Genomic DNA, 20,607 nt, shown 5'->3' on the forward strand with positions numbered 1-20,607 from the left:
GGTAACTGAGTAGGTGGAGTGGAGAACCTGCAAAATTGGTTCTCAGTGTCCCCTTCCTGGCCAGTATCCCTGCTGTGATGGCATCGACGCATTTGCATAGTGCAGGTTCTATCTGCAGCTGCACCAGACTGGCTCCATCCGGATTTCATAAGTGCTGTGACTTTGTGTCCCCCCCAGTGGACGGCATGTGGTCCTGCTGGTCCTCCTGGTCACAGTGCTCAGCAACGTGCGGCGGCGGACACTACATGAGGACCCGGTCGTGCACAAACCCAGCCCCTGCCTACGGAGGAGACATCTGCCTGGGGCTGCACACCGAAGAGGCCCTCTGCAACACACAGCCCTGCCCAGGTGAGCTGCGCCTGGCTTCTCCCGGGCTTTGGGACAGACTTGCTCTTTCCTTAACTTGTGATATGAAATCGTGGACACCGTATCATGGTTAATACTCAAAGTGGGGAAGAAGCCAGCCCCCACTGTATCACTCTCGATGCGGCTTCATAACGCAATGCCGTACCATAAAATAGGTCTCATCTTGCCTTTATCACATCAGTGAGAGACAGTACATATTATATTGTAATATCCAAACTACCTGATTAGGATGCTTTGGCCTCGACCTTGCTGATTGTCACTAATGACTCACAGGCCACCCCTTGCTGCGTTGCGGGAGAAAGAAGAAACAAGGATCTGTGCCCTCCTGCTTAAGTCTGGGGCCTCTATGAGGGGAAGCACCCACAGCCCACCCAGACTCAGCCACAGCACCCCAGGCTGTGCGCCAGGAATGACTTCCACATTTTTAAATGGGAACACCAGGCATGCTTGGAGGATATTTCCTCCAAGGTCAATGGGCTACGATCCTGAGATTGTGTGATTAGGGAGAAAAAAAAATTAGGGGGGAGCAGGGAGCATGATATTCAATCAGTAGGCAAAGGAGCAAGGCAAAGCAAGCCGCAGCAGCTGATTATTAACAAAACATCCTTAAATATGCAAATATATAAGCTGATAACATCTGAGATTTTGTTGTTGAAAATCAGGGAACCACAGACAACCCTTGCAAAATGCACTTCACCTTGGGGGATAGGTTTGAGGGTGCAGGTGTGGGAGCTCCAAGCTCCAGACTCCAGGACTAATGAACCCCAAGGATGCATGGCGGGAGGCTTCCCATCCAAGAAGTAGCTTGGTTTACTGCATGGAGGGACCATTTGGAAGAAAAATGAACCATTCGTTTCTGGGTCTAGCTTTGACATTGAACAACCCCTACATTTTTGTTAAACTTTCTCCTGCAGATCTTTCTAGAAGGTTCCATTCATATGGAGCAGGAACTTGAAACCAGATTCCCCAAGTCATTCCCCTAAACTGATGGTTAACACATTCCCAAGGAAAAGATGCTCCCTTTACCTGGAAATAGGCAAAAGTTTCCAACTTTTCCCACTTTTCCTGCCCCTACAAAAGTGATGCATCAACTTAAAAAGGGGCAGAAAGCAAACTGCATAGAAACGGATCTTTGCTCTGTTGGCTAGTATTTCATGAATAAAATTGAGGGTTATTCCTTTCCTTTGACGCATCTGTGTGCCTGGGTGACTGTCACACTTCCCAGTGGCCTTCCCCGTCAGGGTGAGGTGACTTTGCACCCTGTGTTGACCTTATGCTCCTGTGACTGCACCCTGAGAGCAAATGAACTGTCCCCCATGGATTGCCCGACTGTGGGGTATCCAGCCTGCAGAACGGTGCTGATGATGGAAGAGAAAGTGCTGAGGGTAGCTTCCGGCTCCTGCTTCACATGAACACACACTTTTTTCTCTTGTCTGGGCAGAAGGCCCGTGGGGACTTTCTGGGATAGCGATGACAGAGCACCGCCGTGCCCAGGGAAGTGTTGCCCTGTAAGAAATGCAGTCCACGTGGATGGTTTCTGGCCCCCACGACGGATGGTCTATGCACAGCTGGCCCTCATGGACTAACATTCGGTGTCTAAATACGGATACTTCATAGCACTGAAATAACACGGTTCTTAGAAAATTTATTTTAAGCACGTTATATACTGGTATATTATCAGATACACCAGTACTTTAATTCATCCTCAACTGTATTTTACTTATTGGCCTGGTCAGAAGCTACAGCCATGCCTTATTTATGTACAGAGCCATTAACCACGTAACGTGAAGTTTGGAGCAGTGCCTGTAACTTGGCAGTGCCTCGGGCTGATTGGCCTCCGTGATCTCCCATCTCCCCCTTTCTCGTCACTGTAGAGAGCTGGTCCGAGTGGTCAGACTGGACCATGTGCGATGCGTCCGGAATCCAGATCCGCGCCCGCCAGTGCATCCTCCTATTCCCCGTGGGCAGCCAGTGTTCGGGAAATGCTACTGAGAGCCGGCCATGCGTTTTTGACTCCAATTTCATCCCAGGTAAGGCAGAGAGGCTAATCAGTGTGAACAAAACCATTTCCAGCATGCACAGAGAAAGTGACTCATAGGTCAGTTGAGGCTGTATTAGGTGAAATAGAGATGAGTTTGGCAGCTCTTGCAGGTTTGTTGTGATTACAGTGTAGATGCAGTTTTATACTTTATGAGTTTCAAACATTTTTAAAATATTTATTTATTTGAATGAGTTGCAGAGAGAGAGAGAGAAAGAAAAAGAGAGAGAGGTCTTCTGTCCGCTGGTTCATTCTCCAGGTAGCCTCGACAGCCAGGCCAAAGCCAGGAGCTTCTTCCAGGTCTCCCATGTGGGCAGCAGGGGCCCAAGCACTTGGGCCATCCTTTGCTGCTTTCCCAGGTGCTTTTGCAGGGAGCAGGACCAGAAGTAAAGCAGCTGGAACACAAGCCACTGCCCATATATGGGATGCTGACACTGCAGGGGGCAACTTTACCCGCTACACCACAACACAAGCCCCCATGAGTTTCAAAATTTTTTTCACTTTTAAACATTCATATTTTACCTAAGTTTCAAGCAATCAGCTCTTTAAATACAAGAAAAATATGGAAAAGAGACTAAGTGTAAACAGTGTATGTCAAGTTAGTACAAGTGTGTTTGATAAGGCTCCAGATAAATCATCCTGTAGTTTCCCCTGCCTTCTTTTTTTTTTATTTAGTAAATATAAATTTCCAAAGTACAGTTTATGGATTACAATGGCTCCCCCCCCCCAATAATTTCCCTCCCACTCGCACCCCTCCCATCTCCCGCTCCCTCTCCCATTCCATTCACATCAAGATTCATGTTCAATTATCTTTATATACAGAAGATCGATTCAGTATATATTAAGTAAAGATTTCATCTGTTTGCACCCACACAGAAACACAAAGTGTAAAATACTGTTTCAGTACTAGTTACAGCATTACTTCACATTGGACAACACATTAAGGACAGATCCCACATGAGAAGTAAGTACACAGTGACTCCTGTTGTTGACTTAACAATTTGACACTCTTGTTTATGGCGTCAGTAATCTCCCTAGACTCTAGTCATGAGTTTCCAAGGCTATGGAAGCCTTTTGAGTTCGCCAACTTCGATCTTATTCTGACAAGGTCATAGTCAAAGAGGAAGTTCTCTCCTTCCTTCAGAGAAAGGTACTTCCTTCTTTAATGGCCCCGTTCTTTCCACTAGGATCTAACTCGCAGAGATCTTTCATTTAGGTCTTCTTCCCCCCCCCCCCCCCAGAGTGTCCTGGCGTTCCATGCCTAAAATACTCTCATGGGCTCTTCAGCCATATCCGAATGCCATAAGGGCTGATTCTGAGGCCAGAGTGCTATTTAGGACATCTGCCATTCTATGAGTCTACTGTGTATCCCGCTTCCCATGATGGATTGTTCTCTCCCTTTTTGATTCTATCAGTTAGTATTAGCAGACACTAGTCTTGTTTGTGTGATGGCCAACAGACACATGAAAAAATGTTCAAGATCACTAGCAATCAGGGAAATGCAAATCAAAACCACATTGAGGTTTCACCTCACCCCAGTTAGAATGGCTCACATTCAGAAATCTATCAACAATAGATGCTGGAGAGGATGTGGGGAAAAAGGGACACTAACCCACTGTTGGTGGGAGTGCAAACTGGTTAAGCCACTATGGAAGTCAGTCTGGAGATTCCTCAGAAACCTAAATGTAACCCTACCATACAACCCAGCCATCCCACTACTTGGAATTTACCCAAAGGAAATTAAATTGGCAAACAAACAAGCTGTCTGCACATTAATGTTTATTGCAGCTCAATTCACAATAGCTAAGACCTGGAACTAACCCAAATGCCCATCAACAGTAGACTGGATAAAGAAATTATGGGACATGTACTCTATAGAATACTATACAGCAGTCAAAAGCAATGAAACCCGGTCATTTGCAACAAAATGGAGGAATCTGGAAAACATCATGCTGAGTGAACTAAGCCAGTCCCAAAGGGACAAATATCATATGTTCTCCCTGATCAGCGACAACTAACTGAACACCAAAGGGGAAACCTGTTGAAATGAAATGGACACTATGAGAAACAGTGACTTGATCAGCTCTTGTTCTGACTGTTGATGTACAATGTAATACTTTATCCATTTTAGTATTTTTTTTTGTTCTAGTACTATTGGTTGAACTCTGTAATTAACACACAATTATTCTTAGGTGTTTAAATTTTAACTGAAAGTGATCCCTGTTAAATATAAGAGTGGGAATAAGAGAGGGAGGAGATGTACAATTTGGGACATGCTCAATCGGACTTGCCCCAAATGGTGGAGTTAGAAACATGCCAGGGGATTCCAATACAATCCCATCAAGGTGGCATGTACCAATGCCATCTCACTAGTGCAAGTGATCAATTTCAGTTCACAATTGATCACACTGATAGGTCTAAGAGTCAAAGGGAGTTTCAAAATTTTTTAAGCACAATTTCTTCGATAATCTGTTGACTCGATTATGGTCAGAAGATTTTGCTTTGGCTGTGTTAATATTGGGTTAAATGTTTTGGCAATGCTCTACATGTGCTTTATTACACGCAGTGATAAAGGATCATTTTCTTTAGGCACTTTTATTATATCTGATAAATGAAAATCCATCATCATTCTTACCTTCGAGAAGAGATTGGTTGGCCCTCTTGCCTCTGGCTTTGTCATGTGAAGTCAATGCTGAGCAGTGAGTGACAGCTAGGGAACCGTGTCCAGCCCACTGCAGACTCAGCTCTGCAAGTGGAGAGACCACGTGCCCACTGTGTGCCTCAGGACTGTGATACAGAGTCCAGTTCTATGAGCCATACTTTCTTTCTTTTCCTCCATTTGTTGAAAATATATTTTAGAGAAAATATCAGCTAGAGCCTTATGGGGCATCATGCTCATATATGATGGGGCCCTTAACAGTGTTTGTAAATGTTTCTGTTTAGCCATAGACACATTTTAAATTCTTGTTTCCTAATGAGCACTCACAGCAGAAGAGAACACTGATTCCAGACTCCTGGCATGGCATTTCAGCCTTAGGAGTCCAACACTTAGAGGTGTGCCCTCACAGCGTCTTCCATGGGGTTTTCGTGCTCACAGCAGGGAGCATGAATGGACTCCTGGGTGGTGACTGTTTGCTGGGTGATTTCCTTTGAGCTGTGATGAACGGCTCACCCCGCTGCAGGGAATGTGACAGTACTGACTTTGATGAAACAAAGTATCTGAGGCAGAAACTACAGGCAAACACGGTCGTGTCCCCCCCGCCCCCACCCCCCACCCCCCGCCCATGGCAGGATACAGTGTGAGCCAAAGCATCTTCCTTCTATGGTAACCAGTTTCACTTCTTCCAGTCATGGTGGCTTGACCCAAATCCATGGCAGGCTGTTTAAAATGTTGACATTTGTACTCTGATAAAATGCAAAATCATTAGATGTTTGGTGAACTAATCATGAATGTGAACTTTCTTCCCATTGACTTTTACAAATTTTGATTGGATTTTGTGTTTCCAGAAGTATCTGTGGCTAGATCCAGCAGTGTAGAAGAGAAAAGATGTGGAGGTAAGTTCTTCCTTTTAAGTCATTTCTAATGGCTATCCTGATATATTCTAATCACTTTTCCATTATATTTCTGTTGTCCAAGGATGCTGCACTGTGGAAACTCCTGGGTCCCCAGAGAGTGATACACAAACAGCATTCACCTTGGGATAAATGGCAGCGGTCCATATTTGTTATGTGAATCAGTGGTCAGATTCCAGGACTTGGTATTGGTGCCAGGTAGATATCCCATGAGTAAAACAGACAGCAAATCATTTTGTTTGGACTTACAATGCAAATACTGGGTAGCTAGGCTCCAGTTTCCAGCCCCGTGGAATGATTCCATTGTCCTGGGCATAGGTTCTGTCTGTACCATGCCAGGGATGTTTCCAGCTTTGCCACCCTGGATATCACAAGTCTGGTTCTATGGTTCACGTCCGTCCATGATAAATGTAGACTTTACAGTCTGCCTTCCAAAGGTATGCCCATAAAGTGCTTGCCTGAATTGTGCTGAATTGTGAACATGCCCAGATGGAGGGGCTCCCTGTGCAGTGCCCAGAGCACGGTCATGTCCACTTTTCATGGTGTGAACCAGGATCCACAGCCCTCTCCTCCTATAACCCTTCCCCCCAGGGTGTCCCAGAGACCTCCGTCCAACAGATCTCGGTCTCCACCTTTGTTTCATGTGGAACCTGGAGTTCTCTGAGTGTTAATAATCACTGACCGGGGTGACTACACTGAGCTCTACCTGATCCATTCTGTTTGGTGAGCCATCTGTTAGTCCATCCATCATCCATCCATCCATTCTTTCATTCAGTAATCTTTGCTGAACACCCACTCTGCACCTGTGTGTTTTTGAAAGGCGGAGTGACAGGACGGGGGAGAGGGAGAGGGAGGAGGTCTTCCATCTACTGATTCTCTCCCCTCAATGCCTACAACAGCCAGGACTAAACCAGGATGAAGCCAGGAGCCTAGAACTCCACCTGGGTCTGCCATGTGGGTGGCAGGGACCTGAGCACATTAGCAGGAAGCTGGATGGTGGGACTCTGTCCCACTCTGATAAGGGATGCAGCGCCCAGCTCACTGTGCCACAGTGCCCAACCCAACCCCTGCCAGTTTGGCCCCTCCAGCCCCAGCCCCAACAGTCACATGGGGAGAGACCCTTGCACCCGAGAGGCAGCACCTAGGACCTGACTTGGTTTAGTTCAGTGACTTAAGTGACACAGTTGCTTTGTAGACTCTATTTTTCACATGTGTTTTCATCCTGTAGCTAATCAGTGATAATCTGTTAATGTTTTTCATCCAGTCACTTACCAGTCACTGTTAAATGCTTTGTGTCCCACCTGGTCCTTACAAAGAGCATTCACAAAGCTGCGGAGGTCTGTAGATTTTTACGTGAACTCCTTGGAGAGGGAGAAGGGGGTTGCAGCTTGTTTTTCAGATCAGAGAGGTGCGGTGAGGCTCTATATCGCATCACACACCTGCAGGCTCCATGGCTGCTCTCCTCTCTGCCATGGGATGTGAGCTAAGTAAAGATGTGGTCCTGATCCCCAGCTCAGCTCAGGCTTGGCAGCAGTGTGGGTCAGTCCAGGTCACATTTTCCTGCCTGATATCGATGAAAACTAACTGTTCAGGGCTTCTGCATTTGGAGACAAGGAGTGGTGGCTGTGTAGTTTAATGTGCATTTTTGAAATGAGGACTGAGAGACTCAGGGGTGATCCCTGGCCCAAGTTCACACAGGTCCTACAAAATGCAGACAGGGATGGGATTCTAGAGGTGGAATCCAGGCAAATTTTAATCCCAAACACCCTAGGCAATGGTTCTGGAAGTAAAGTATCTGGGGATTGCGTCCAGCAGCCCTGGCTAGGAATCATTGCCCTCGGGGTATCCAGGGCTTGGAACGCGTGGAGGCAGTGGAGGTCAGGAGTGGAGCAGTGTTTGTAAGGAGTGCTGCATCCATGTGGAGGCCAAGGCAGAAACTGGGGCAGATGATGGGGGCCTCAGCAGAGCTGACTGCCCATCCATGCCTTCTGCCAGAGGCTGACCATTCAAGGCACCTCAAGGCCGCCCTGGGTTATGCTGGGAGAGGTACAAAGCCCAGTCCCATTCTTTTTTTTTTTTTTTTGGACAGGCAGAGTTAGAGAGAGAGAGAAAGGTCTCCAAAGCCAGGAGCCAGGTGCTTCCTCCTGGTCTCCCATGGGGTGCAGGGCCCAGGCACTTGGGCCATCCTCCACTGCACTCCCTGGCCACAGCAGAGAGCTGGCCTGGAAGAGGGGCAACCGGGACAGAATCCGGCGCCCAGACCAGGACTAGAACCCAGGGTGCCGGCGCTGCAGGTGGAGGATTAGCCTAGTGAGCCGTGGCGCCGGCCAAGGAATCAGAATTTCTACAATAAATCAGACAACCCTCCTGGGTAAGCAGTCTCTATTCTAGCTTGTTGACCAAAACAGCAGCAGCAAAGCACACGCAGAGGAAAGAGCCACACTAAGACGACTCTGATGAGACCTAACAGGCAGTATTTTTTCCTCTGTAGAAAAATGTGCTCCCACTGAAAAATTTCAACTTAGCTATTTTTAGTTGCGGGAGACACAAAGACTATATAACCGTCATAAAGATGTCAGCTGCCCCAGCCTTCCCCAGGCACCTGCAGGAGTGATTCATTTGACTAATGACAAAGTATCTGCATATGGAGACCTTCATATATCTTCCCTGTGTGAAAATACGAGTGATCAGTGCAGCAGGAAGTATTTTTATCAGTGCGTGGCGCTGACCCTGGGGAGTCCTCACAGCCACAGTACAGAGTTGAGAACTGGTGTGAGGTCGGTGCTGGTGGATCTCAGTGCAGCTCCAGTGTCACAGTAACAGATCCTGGTGGCTGCTGATGGAATGGCCCCAGGACGCTTTGTCCAAATGTCACAGTTGGGAAATGACAAAAACTTCTGATGTTTAAAGACTTATTTGAAATACAGAGTCAGGGAGAAGGAGATCTCCCATCTACTGATTCACCCCCTAAGAACAGCAACTTCTGGGGCTGAGCCAAGCCATAGCCAAGTGCCAGGGACTCCATCCAGGTCTCTCCCAGGGGTGGCAGGTATTTGGTTCATCACCCGCTGTTTCTGAGTCCTGGCTGTTGTAGGCATTTGGGGAGAGAATCAGTAGATGGAAGACCTCCTTCTCCCTCTCCCTTTCATTCCCTCCCTGTCACTCTGCCTTTCAAAACACACAGGTGCAGAGTGAGTGTTCATCAAAGATTACTGAAGGAAAGAATGAATGGATGGGTAGACTCACAGATGGCTCATCAAACAGAATGGATCAGGCAGAGCTCAGTACAGTTCATACCGGCCAGTGATTCGTATAACACACACACAGCTCCAGATTCCACATGAAACAAAAGCAGAGACCAAGCTGGATTGAGTCAGTGGAGCCAGAACTCACACTGGCTCCCTGATCCGGGATGCAGGCCTTCCAAACTGCAGCTTAACCCTTTACACCACAACCCCTTCCACCCATATTTTCATAGCATGACCAAATCTGCTAGAATCTCAGGGAAATAGTTATGGAATATTCTAGTAATGTCCATCTAGACTGTCCAGACCTTAATGCGAGGTACAGTGGACCCCCACAGGAGGAGTTGCCATGTTCACTTGGAATGTCAGGGTTCTGATCGATTGACAGCCACCTGCCTCGGGATTGCTGTTAATCAAAGTGTCCATCTGCCCGGGAGGTGGATCCATCCACAGCCCGGGAATCCCAGGATGCGGTGTCTGGAAGGAAAGCTCAGGGCTTAGGGGCCGAGGAGGGGCTGGTCGACCCCATCAAGTATGGCAGGAGGGCTGGCATCTCCCTGGCCTCTGCCACCTCTCCCTGCAGGCCAGGCCCTGGGCTCACACTCTGAACAGTGACTGACTGTCAGAGCCCCGCAGGGAATGGACGGGAGGTCAGGACAGACCTGGATCCTCCTCGACCGTTTGTTCCCCGGGGCCAGGCCAGCTCCCCCGGCGCCCGTGCTGAAGCCCAACAGCATCTGCAGGCTCCTGCTTGGGTCACGGTTGACAGAAGAGGACAGGGCATCAGGTGACACTGCACCTGCTTGCACCCATGGAAGAGAGCTGGTGTCCAGGAATGGCTCGTGGCACAGAGCCATAATGGCACAGCAGCCGCAAGGCTGTGCTGAGTGCTGCCCTCGGTCCAGAAGGCTTAGTTTGACCAGTGTTTTGCCAACACAGGATGGTGCGCTGGTTGTTGTTCCTGCTGCGGTTTCTCAGACACCCTGCAGGTCTTGGTGTCACTCAAGCCAATCCTATTTCACAGACAGACATCTGTGTCAGCAGTGTCTGAATGTTTTGCGTTCCTGTCTCAAGGAAAATAAGTGGAAGATACAGAATAGATGCTAACAAATAGAAAGAAGAGAGTCATGTTATGACCACTTAAAAGATATTTTACTCCTTTAACACAAACCCTTTTTTCTCATTAAAATCTCCAAAATACAATGCCAGTGGAAAAGTAATACAGAGGATAATATGTATGCCCACGCACCCATCAGGGGTCTTCAGAAAGTTCATGGGAAATGTGTATTAGGAAGAAACTATGCATGTTTTCATGATTTTATGATTTCAAAAGTTGTTTGCGTCAAAACAAACTCAACTTCTAATTCTATTTTCCCACGGAGAGTGAGCAGCAGAGTGTCTCTGGCAGGGCACAGAGGAAATTGTCTATCCCAGTTACCTCCACGAAGGAACAAAGACTTATTTTCCCTTTTGCACTTTGCTGTGTTATGTAATGCATGCGTATTCATGGTCACACATGTAAAACATTTCTACATAAAAGGAAGTAACCACAGCAGGGGCAAACAGAGCTGGGCTGCCGGGGAGCAGTACTGGAGGCGGTGAACGCACTGTCCCGAGAAGCCCTTCAGACCCAGGGAGGACAGTGCTGCATAGACCGCTGAAGAAAACAAGCCTGCTTCTGGTCATGCACGAAGGGCCACGGATTGCAGTCCACAAAAGCATGAGCGTGCAATACACTGCGCCGTGCGTGACGCTGCCAAGCAAAGCACTGCTCCGAGTTCTTGCATTCTGGGGTGGGCAAAGCACGTTTCATTTTGGCTCTCGTGCTCTGAGCGCGGGTCGTAGCGTGGTTCAAGCGTGCATCACTCTGGTCCTGTCTTCCAGAGTTCAACATGTTCCACATGATCGCCGTGGGGCTGAGCAGCTCCATCCTCGGCTGCCTCCTCACCCTGCTCGTCTACACCTACTGCCAGCGCTACCAGCAGCAGTCCCACGACGCCACCGTCATCCACCCAGTCTCCCCTGCCCCTCTCAACACCAGCATCACCAACCACATCAACAAACTGGACAAGTATGACTCGGTGGAAGCCATCAAGGTAAGGGGTTCGCAGTGGCGGCTGCAGCCAGATGTGCCCTCAAGGCAAGTAGACCCTCAGCATGAGCTGCCTTTACAGCTTTGCTTTGCCTAAGACAAGACGGCGTCGCATGTTGCGTATGTGAGTTTAAAAGGGGGCTCAAAAACGCCAAGAAATAAAATTCTGGAATATACTGGGTCATTGGCCAGAGTGGAACTCCCTGTCCAGAAGCTGTCTATGGCTGGGCAGCAGGAATTAGGGGGTGGCAGGTTCATTCCAGAAATCACAGCCAGAGAAGAAGCTTGGCATTATGATCCAACTGTCCTCACGCATAGTCAAGGCTCGTGCTCCAAGTGGTGGAGGGTGATGGATTTTGTGGATTTTTTTAATATTTATTTATAAGGCACAGTTACAGAGAGGCAGAGAGAGAGGTCTTCCATACATTGATTCACTCCCCTAAAGGCCACAACGGCTTGAGCTTCTTCCAGGTCTCCTACGCAGGTGCAGAGGCCCAAGGACTTGGGCCATCTTTCACTGCTTTCCCAGGCCACAGCAGAGAGCTGGATCAGAAATGGAGCAGCTGGGACTCAAACCAGTGCCCACATGGGATGCTGGCACTGCAGGTGGTGGCTTTACCTGCTACACCACACTACCACCCCATTTTCTCCTTTGTAAATTGGAGATAATGAGAATCAGAAGAGGAAATTTACATTTCTTTGAACCTTGGTGCCATGGCATTTGTCATCAGGGTACTGATTTGCGGTACATAAGGCCCAGCACTCAGCCAACAGCCACTATTGTTCTCATTGTGCCCACAAGAGGTCAGGGTGGTTTGTAGCTGGCTACTGCCCCTGGAAGGTCTCCTGAGCTAATCTTAGCATTGTGATGTGTTCTTTCACTGCTATGATGGTGAACTCTGGAATTAAATTTCCTTCCCTGGGAAGAATAGGGAATATTCTCAGCCCTCTGACTTCAGGGGGTTAGTATGTCTTGTCTTCTCCCTGCCGTGTGTGTGTATATCCCATGCAGTGTCTTCTTAACCCTGAGCCAGACACCTACCACAGAGTAGGTTTCTAGCCACCTGCTTCTCTCAGAAACTTTGACTAAAGTTCAAGAGTAGACCGAGACATCAGAAAAGCCAGCCTCACTCTAATGTGAGGCAATCAATGGGGGGAAGCAAGAAAAGGACTCAACACATTTAAGAGAAAGGGGAGGGGCCAGCACAGTGGCATAGTGGGTAAAGCCGCTGCCTGCAGTGCTGGCATCCCGTATGGGCACCGGTTTGGGTCCCAGCTGCTCCAGCTCTCTGCTGTGGCCTGGGAAAGCAATGGAAGAAGGCAGACCTCTCTCTCTCCTTCTCTGTATAACTCCGACTTTCAAATAAATAAGTAAATCATTTAAAAAAGAGAGAAAGGGGAACCTCAGGAGAGAGCTCAGATTCAACCGAAGTCTCCTCCTCGTATTCCTTCTGAAATACTACTCCCTGAGGATTCTCAAATTTTTTTCCTAATATTTTACAGGCATTCAACAAAAACAACTTGATCCTAGAGGAAAGAAACAAGTACTTCAACCCCCATCTCACTGGGAAGACCTACTCTAATGCCTACTTTACAGATCTCAACAATTATGATGAGTACTAATAGCTCTTATATTTTTGGCTTCTTGTAAATCCCCAGTTCCTAAAGGCCTGTGCTCCATGACTGCCCCTAATCCTGAGGCTTCAGAGATGAAGTCTGGATACATTTCAAGTACGTTTCCAGCCACAAGTGTCCCATTGTTACCAAAAATACGCATCCTCACCAGCTGTGACGTCATGAAAGTCTGGTCTGCTGCTGGCTGAGCCATGGTATGCAGTATTTTCTTGTGTTTGCCCATTTCTCCAAACAACTCCATGGTTTCCTTGGGCTTTGTTTTTGTTCCAGAGATGGGGAGGGATCTTATGAAATGCAATTGTCCTCTTGCTTTTAAGTGTAAACCTTCATGATTTTTTAGTTCAAGAAAATAGGCACTTTATCTGAGAGCCCCCTTCCCTCCACCAGGGCCATGGTGTTTGAGTCAATGAAGACAGTGTGGCCCAACAGTTCTTTCCCAGGGAGCTCCCATTCCCCCCACTGGGACAGTATTGTGGATTCTTGGAAGCATTTGCATTTGGACTTGGAATGATTCTGGTCCGGGAAGCCCAGAGTTTCCACCGGACCTGCACCTGCAGAGGTGAAGGTCACCTGTGAGGCCTGCACCTTGGTCTGGAGGCAGTGCCGGTGCCTTCATGGAGGAGGTGTGTGTGCAGAGCAGAGGTGCAGCCCCAGTGCAACACAGCCATGCTCTGCCTCACAGCGACTGTGGATTTCGTGGCATTCGTGTGAGCTCCTTGCCAGGAACCTCACCTGTCTGGGCTATAGTGGCGTCCCGAAGAGCCAGTCTGCAAAATAACTGCGTCGATACATCCTTGCCGCCAATCTCCCTGCAAAGAAAAACCGGGCACATTTGTGACACCAACGAGGGAAACTATCCCAGTACCGAACTAGAACCAAACATTAATTCTCCGAGCTATGGAAAGTATGAAAGAACGGACATTTCATGAGAAGCAGTGTTTTGTTTTCCATCTCCCGGATGTAATTCATGTGTGGCAATCAGCCCCTTCCAGGAGCATTAATGAGACATGAAGCCGGCTCTCTGGAGCCTGTTGTTTTCCACACTGAAACTGCCCTCGTGCCATGGGGCCACTTGCTGCCTCCAGGCCAGGGGCGGAGTCTGCTTAGCTCTGGTGCCTTTTCCTTTATCTCAGCGCTGCCTTCCTGCCCATCCAGTCCCTCCCAACCCCACCTGCTGTCCACCCAATCTGTCCAACCCCACTTCTCCCTGCAAGGAGGCCAGAGAAGTTCAAGACACACCTGAGAAGCTGCAGATGCTGAAGTGAGGTGTTTAATGGTCCCAGAAGTCTCAGCCTTGAACCTTAATCAGCATTTCAGGTGTTGTGAGGCCATTCAGAGAGGCCTTCAGAACAAAAGACAAATTACTCCCAAACAACTGGTACTCAGCAAATAGACATTTGGTCCAATAATTATCAAAAGCGAGAATGAGATTGTAAGTGTTCCCATGATGCCTCTGGGCTCTGATAGAGGCCTGGGGAATCACCAAAACCACGTCCTGACCGGTTTGGCACCTGCAGTCCTGCCAACACATGTAGTGGGAGCACTGAGGAGTGCAGGATTCTGTCAGCATTTGTGTTTTCACCCTGTTCCATTAAAAAAAAATCAGAAAGTGCTGGAAAAATCCTGTCCCCAATGAATAGTTCAACATTTACCCAAATTTGCAGAAAGGACTCTTTAAAGATTAAAACGGCAGGTGGGGTGTGGGAGGCAGATGGCTGGCACGCAGCGTCTCCGTGTCCGCCTCCTGCAAGGCTTACTCACAGTGGAAGCCACCTCTGCCACGTCCACGGACTCCCGGGCCACGTTTGGTGGCCAAGGCTCGGCAGCTGCCTTCCTCCTGGTTCCTGGGCTGGACTTCGCATGCTTCAGCCCCTTTCTTTCCTAGAGGAAGAAACATCCTCACCGTGTACTGCATTTGAGCTGTTGTAGAAATTACGCCCCCACCCCCAGCATTCTGTAAGTGAAAAGGTCGTTTTGTTTCCTCTGGGAAAGGATAGCGTCACGGGACTTGGTAGGAAATGCTGGCTAAGGATCTCACGCAGTGTTTGCAGTGAGTGAGGCAAACACTCAACCCCAGCGCAGAATTGCCTCATGATGACAACAGGGGCCTCACCTGTGTTTGTGCTCCAACACTGTGTTCAAACGGGAATTGTTTCTCTTTATCTCACAGCATAGCAGTTCGTTTAGAATAATTTCATGTATGCTCCACGTGGGTTACTTAGCTTAACAGCATGACTTCTGTTTTCCACTGCAAAGCTTTCACTCCCACGCATCTGCTTCATACTGCAGACTTCCTGGCACACGAACCCTCCTGTGGTGGGACCACAGGGGCTCCTGGGGGAAACCGTGGTCAGATCGGGTTCATGGGGGCTCTCCCAGTGAGCTCCATGATGGGCTCAGCCACAGGACGCCCCCCTCCAGAGAAGCCTACCTACAAAGCAGGGGCTTTCCTGCTTGTATGGGACCTGTGAGTCCCATTTAGCGTTTCTGAGTTTCTGTATTCCCTCTCTCTTTCTGCACAAGCAACACAAGGAGACACTAATATTTTTAGGCTGCACCTCTTGGAACCTGATTTAACCTGAATAGAGTTGACCTTTGGTTTCCATCAGGGAGCCTTCTTCCTTTGTAGATGTCAGTGCCTCCCAGTTTCTCCAGTGCTTGTTCCGCCATCAGTCCTGTAGGAAGAGCAGAATTCTACCTGTGGACACTGCACGGCCTCCCCAAGGGCTCCAGGGACAAGAATCTGGATGGGGGGGGGGGGTTGCTTTATGCCTCCTGAATGAAATTCAGTGAACTCCAGGAAACTGAGGGCACTAGAACTGGCTGGGTGGAAAAGCCACAGTCCGCAGACTCCCTTCTCACTCCAGGACATCTCTGTGTCACTGCCCCTTCAAAACAAGGCACTGAAATTCCCCTGCTGCCGGAGGTTTCAAAACCTGCTCCAGTAGACAACGAAAAGCATTAACATGGGCCAGAGTAAACCAGGGCTTCGTGTGTGTGCGTGTGCGTGCGTGTGCGTGTGGGATTCCAAAGGCAGTGAAGAGCAGGCACAGTGAACGGGCTGAGGGCATCTTTGCCCTGGAGAAGCCTCTGTCCTTAGGAAGCACTGGAGTAAACACAGAGTCTGGGCTGGACGATACCAGAGAGAAGAAAATGGGTGAAATGGCCAGATAAGCAGGTGACTTGACAAAGTGGTCACGCCTAAGCAAGTGGGGTGTGGGGGGCAGGGGCACAGGCCATCACCCTCATGCCCTGTCCTCTGAGCCTGACCCTTGGACTCTTCCAGCATACAAGACTTGTAGCCAAGGGTGTTCTTATTTCCTTATTTTTCTGCCAAAATAAAAATCACGGGAGTCAAAACCTATTTGAGTAGTTACATCAGAGTCTTCGGCAGAACTATCAGGTCTCACATTCAAAATCTTGGACAAAGCTCGGGGGTGTCCCTGGCCCGAAGATCCCACCTAAGGGGATAAATTATAATTGAAGATCAAAAGAAGTTTTACCTTAAGACTAGATCAGTTCTACACGAGCTAATTGTTTCGTCTGAACACAGCTTGTTTGAATTTACAGAGGTCTTTATGCTGCTTTACTTGGTCTTCGTTTTTCTTGGTTTTAGAATAAATCATCAGTGTTTCCCCAACACTGCCAGGCTCCTTTTTCCTCAACACTGCTCCAGGGAAAGCAGCCGTCTTTAGCCTCAGTGCGTCCTTTACCCATCAGTGGGGCTTGGCTTTGAGGAGTTTAGGGTGACTCCATTGAGTTTCTCCCAAAGGGGCTATCCAGAGCCACAGAGACCGATGTTTGGTACCACAAGGTGCATGTGAGAACAGCCATTTTCCAAGTGACAGGACTGTGCCTAGGTCTCAGAGCCTCAACAACCGACTCCCATGGAGATATCAGATTAAAATGCTAACTTTAAACCAACTCACTGGCAAAACCTTTGCCATTCTCTTTCACAGACAGCATTGGTCACGCCCAGCTGCTTCCGTCATCCTCACTTCCTCACTGCGCCGTGACACACCAGGAAATTTACGCTGGCTTTTCAGTATTCAGTTACCTAGGGTGCTCTGAACTCAGACACTAAAAGCCATTCTGAGCACTTTACGTCTTTGGACAACGGTGTGAGAGGGGAGACTGTAAAGTAACGCTCACTTTGACCCAAAAAAGGCACAAAGTAGAATGCCAGGCACAACACAGTACCATGTAAGATAAAATATTTAGAAACCAGGGCCAGTATGGACTTCATGTCTGATTTTCTTCTCCTGATGCCACTGATTTAAAGATGTTTTGTAACTACAAATACTGAGCCAAGGAATTCCGGTTATCTCCAGATAACCTAATAAAAATATTTTACTTTAATCTTTCTTTTCTCTTTTGGAAATTGCAAAGTAAAAAAAAAGATGAAACATGCGATTATTGGTAGTGATTAAAAAATGATTACGGAATTACATTAAAGAGGCATCATATATATTTTTAGGCAGATGGGTGAAAATTTTGCTCAGTGGTCACATTTCAAAAAATATCAGGAGTGGAGACCTGTTCTCTTTGAAAATTCAGTTCCCACTGCAACATCACTTATGCCAGATGCAGAGCCTGACACAAAGCGGACAGTCCCCAGTAAAGCTGCCTCCTACAGTCTTTTAGAAAGACCATATTCTCCCTTAGAAGTCAGCCAAGCTTCTACTCAGAGTCAATGCCATTCTTGCTCAAGAAAACCTATTGTACTGTTGATACAAAGAACGTAACTAGTCTAGGACACTTTGAGAGCTGGAAGGAGAAAATCGCCTGGTGGCATTTCTTACACTAAATCACAGGTCAGGAAAGGAAACGTATGCCACCTCTTCATCTTTAGTCAGAAATGCGAGGCCAGCAGTTCAGATACTATCCTTTCCCTTCTCAGCTTTCTGACAACTTAGTGCCAAAGTGGCCCAAATGTTAGCTGGATTATAGGAATAAAATAGTTTAAATGTTAGGTAAGTATGTGGGGACTTCAAAATTTTTACAGAAAAATAGAATGCAAAGATAACGCACATGTTCCATGAGCTATCTGAAGTGCCTAGTGCAAGTAGAAATTTGGAGAAATCTATCCTTTTGTTGCAAAAAAGAACATTGTTAGCTTCCCTCCATGTGAATGTGAATGGTTTAGTTTCCTGCACAAGTCCCCCGTGTCTTGCCGAAGATGATGCTGTACCATTTCACCTGAGTATTACCAAGTCCAATTAAAGTCGGAGGATTGATTGGCTACACTCTAAAGAAAAGTGTTCTGTTTGCCTCTCTGAACTCAGGAATCACCAAAAAGCACACCACCTTCACATGTGACTTTGCCCCCACGGGGGACCTAGCTATGGATCAGGTGCACAGGTGTGTTTAGAATTGACGTTAGGCCAGTCTCAGCCTTCCAGAAATGCATCACTCTAGTTCCTACATCTTCCACAAAATACCCTCAAGTTCCGTATTAAGAACCACTGTAGAAGTTAGAGAGTTTTGTTTCTGTTCCCCTTCAGGCAAGTCCATAGGCAGAGAAATGACACATGGCAGGTATGGTGAGTGTGGGAGGAGAACCACCAAAATCACCTTATTTTAACCTTCAGAAGTCAGTGTCAAAAACTGAATTGCTCCACAAGTTCGCTAAAGGTGTTGATCTTAATGTGGGCTGGAAATACAACAGTGTGTTCTCTGGAAAAGCCAACTGCCTTTCCCTATGACTATGGGATGAAATCAAGCTTCAACCTCCACACCTGGAAAGCACAGTATGACCCTTCTGCCCATGCACCTAGACCAGCCATGAGACTGTCACCTGTGGTCCAATGATTTCTCAAAACCATGTAGCAAACTTTGCGTTATGCCACTCGAAACCACTTTTGATGTTACGAAATGTTATATGCCTCATTCTGTGTTTATTTGCTGTTGCTTGTTTTGTGATACAAAATAAACTTATTTGGGATTGTTTCTATTTTTAAATTTATTGAACCATCTCCAACTTCTGACCCTGGTTAACTTGTAGAAAGTTACTGAACCTCAAAATAACTTTCCAAATGCACCATAATTGGAGTGTTTTTTACAATGATACAAGTTTCCTTTCCCCTCTCATTTTAATGACAACATGGAACACTCCTTGCTCAGTGGGATCCTCATGTTTTGCTGGGCAATTCCCCAAGGGGCCACTGGGTGTGCCATGTTGATCTCAGTATTTGTGAAGATTTCCTTTGAAGTCCTCTTGGTAATGGTCCTCTCAAATGCTCCCCAAGAGCCGTCCAAGTCCTTGTCTCAGATTATTGCGTTCTGAAATCTGCCAGATAACCTTGTTTTCAGAGATCAGCTCAAGACATTAATGATGGCAACATGGGCAAGGGGTTGTTTTTCTGCTGTGTTGGGTTAATTATGGAAGTTCAGAGGAACCATGGGCAGTAGGGTTACCAATCCATCAGTGCAAACTAAATCACACCTGTCCCTAACCTCAACTCTGGGGAAAACAGATTTAGAAGACGACATTAGTTATCATTACGAAAGTGAAAATACCATGCTCAGCCACTGCTCTTGAGGCACTGCCAATGACTCCGCCTCCACCCTGTTCATCTTCTGTACACAGTGCATCAAGACTGACAGAACTGCTCAGAGTCCCCACACTCATCCTCTCAGAGCGAACCCTCCTCGCCATCTCTATCTGCCAACATTCTTCGGAGAACAAAATAAGAGAACCTTGATTATGTACAGTATAAATTGTATTATATTTTTTGTACTTATGTTTCATGTAAATAGTTTGTCCCTTTCAGTTGTATGTGAGCATTGAAATAAATCCTACTACTTAGGAAACAAATTAGTGGCATTTTTCTTTGCATAGCATAGCCTCCAAGTGTTCTGTCTCCCAAGACATGCTGCACTGAAGGAGTTGGTTTCATCTGAGTGAGACCATGGACCAACTTTCAGCTACATACAGAAGACTCGTTTGATCTTAAGATCTTTGGACCATTTGAGTGGTGGCAAAGAGAAGACCAAAGTGCTCCAGGATGATGAAGAAAAGAACTTTTAGAAACATCTCCACAAGTAACCAGAAATGCATGGCAAGGAAAGCCCATTAAACTACCCAGTTACAAGGAGTTGGTGTCAGGTCCTGTTGATGAATGTTATTCTAGTTGTACTACACCCACATTCTCTTCAGCACACCTTATCTGATTCTTTGCAGACATAAAAGCTATTCCAGTAATTTCTGGGTATAGTGGGCATGAATACAACTCTGGAAAATCAATCTACTGAATGAAGGCATATTTCAATATTCATGATTTCATTACAGGCACATGCATATGTGTAAATATATTTTTGGTGTATACATTTGTGTATATATATACATATGACTACAAGCTGAAAATGTCCATTAAATATGGAGGCCAAAAATTAATGAAATTAAAGTATGCAAATATGTACACTAGTAAAACATGTTATAAAGGTCAAACTAATTTTTACTACGAACTGGTGAATTACTAAACAAAGTATTCTGAGAAGAACATGTTATGTGCCTGTTAGTTAAGAAAATGAGGGATCTGGCACTGTGGTACAGTGGGTTAAAGCCATGGCCTGCACTGCCAGCATTGCATATGGACACCAGTTCTAGTCCTGGCTGCTCCTCTTTCAATCCAGCTCCCTGCTAAAGGAAAAAAAAA

The 20,607-nt window shown here is 47.0% G+C and overlaps 1 protein-coding gene across 14 annotated transcripts in view; it reads left to right on the forward strand.

The window, feature by feature from the left end:
* SEMA5A (semaphorin 5A) overlaps positions 1-19,766 on the forward strand; it is a 479,052-nt gene extending 459,286 nt beyond the window's left edge. For all 14 annotated transcript variants that reach the window (XM_070056841.2, XM_070056840.2, XM_070056845.2 and 11 more), the window contains 5 exons: positions 178-348; positions 2,241-2,396; positions 5,912-5,959; positions 11,107-11,318; positions 12,818-19,766. In XM_070056841.2, the coding sequence (XP_069912942.1) occupies positions 178-348; positions 2,241-2,396; positions 5,912-5,959; positions 11,107-11,318; positions 12,818-12,937 (707 nt within the window). In that variant the 3' untranslated portion in view covers positions 12,938-19,766. The remainder of the gene's footprint in view (positions 1-177; positions 349-2,240; positions 2,397-5,911; positions 5,960-11,106; positions 11,319-12,817) is intronic.
* The last annotated feature ends 841 nt before the right edge of the window (positions 19,767-20,607 follow it).

Source organism: Oryctolagus cuniculus, chromosome 14 (assembly GCF_051225735.1).
Source record: "Oryctolagus cuniculus isolate XC-2025 breed Fujian yellow rabbit chromosome 14, ASM5122573v1, whole genome shotgun sequence".
Classification (NCBI taxonomy): domain Eukaryota; kingdom Metazoa; phylum Chordata; class Mammalia; order Lagomorpha; family Leporidae; genus Oryctolagus; species Oryctolagus cuniculus.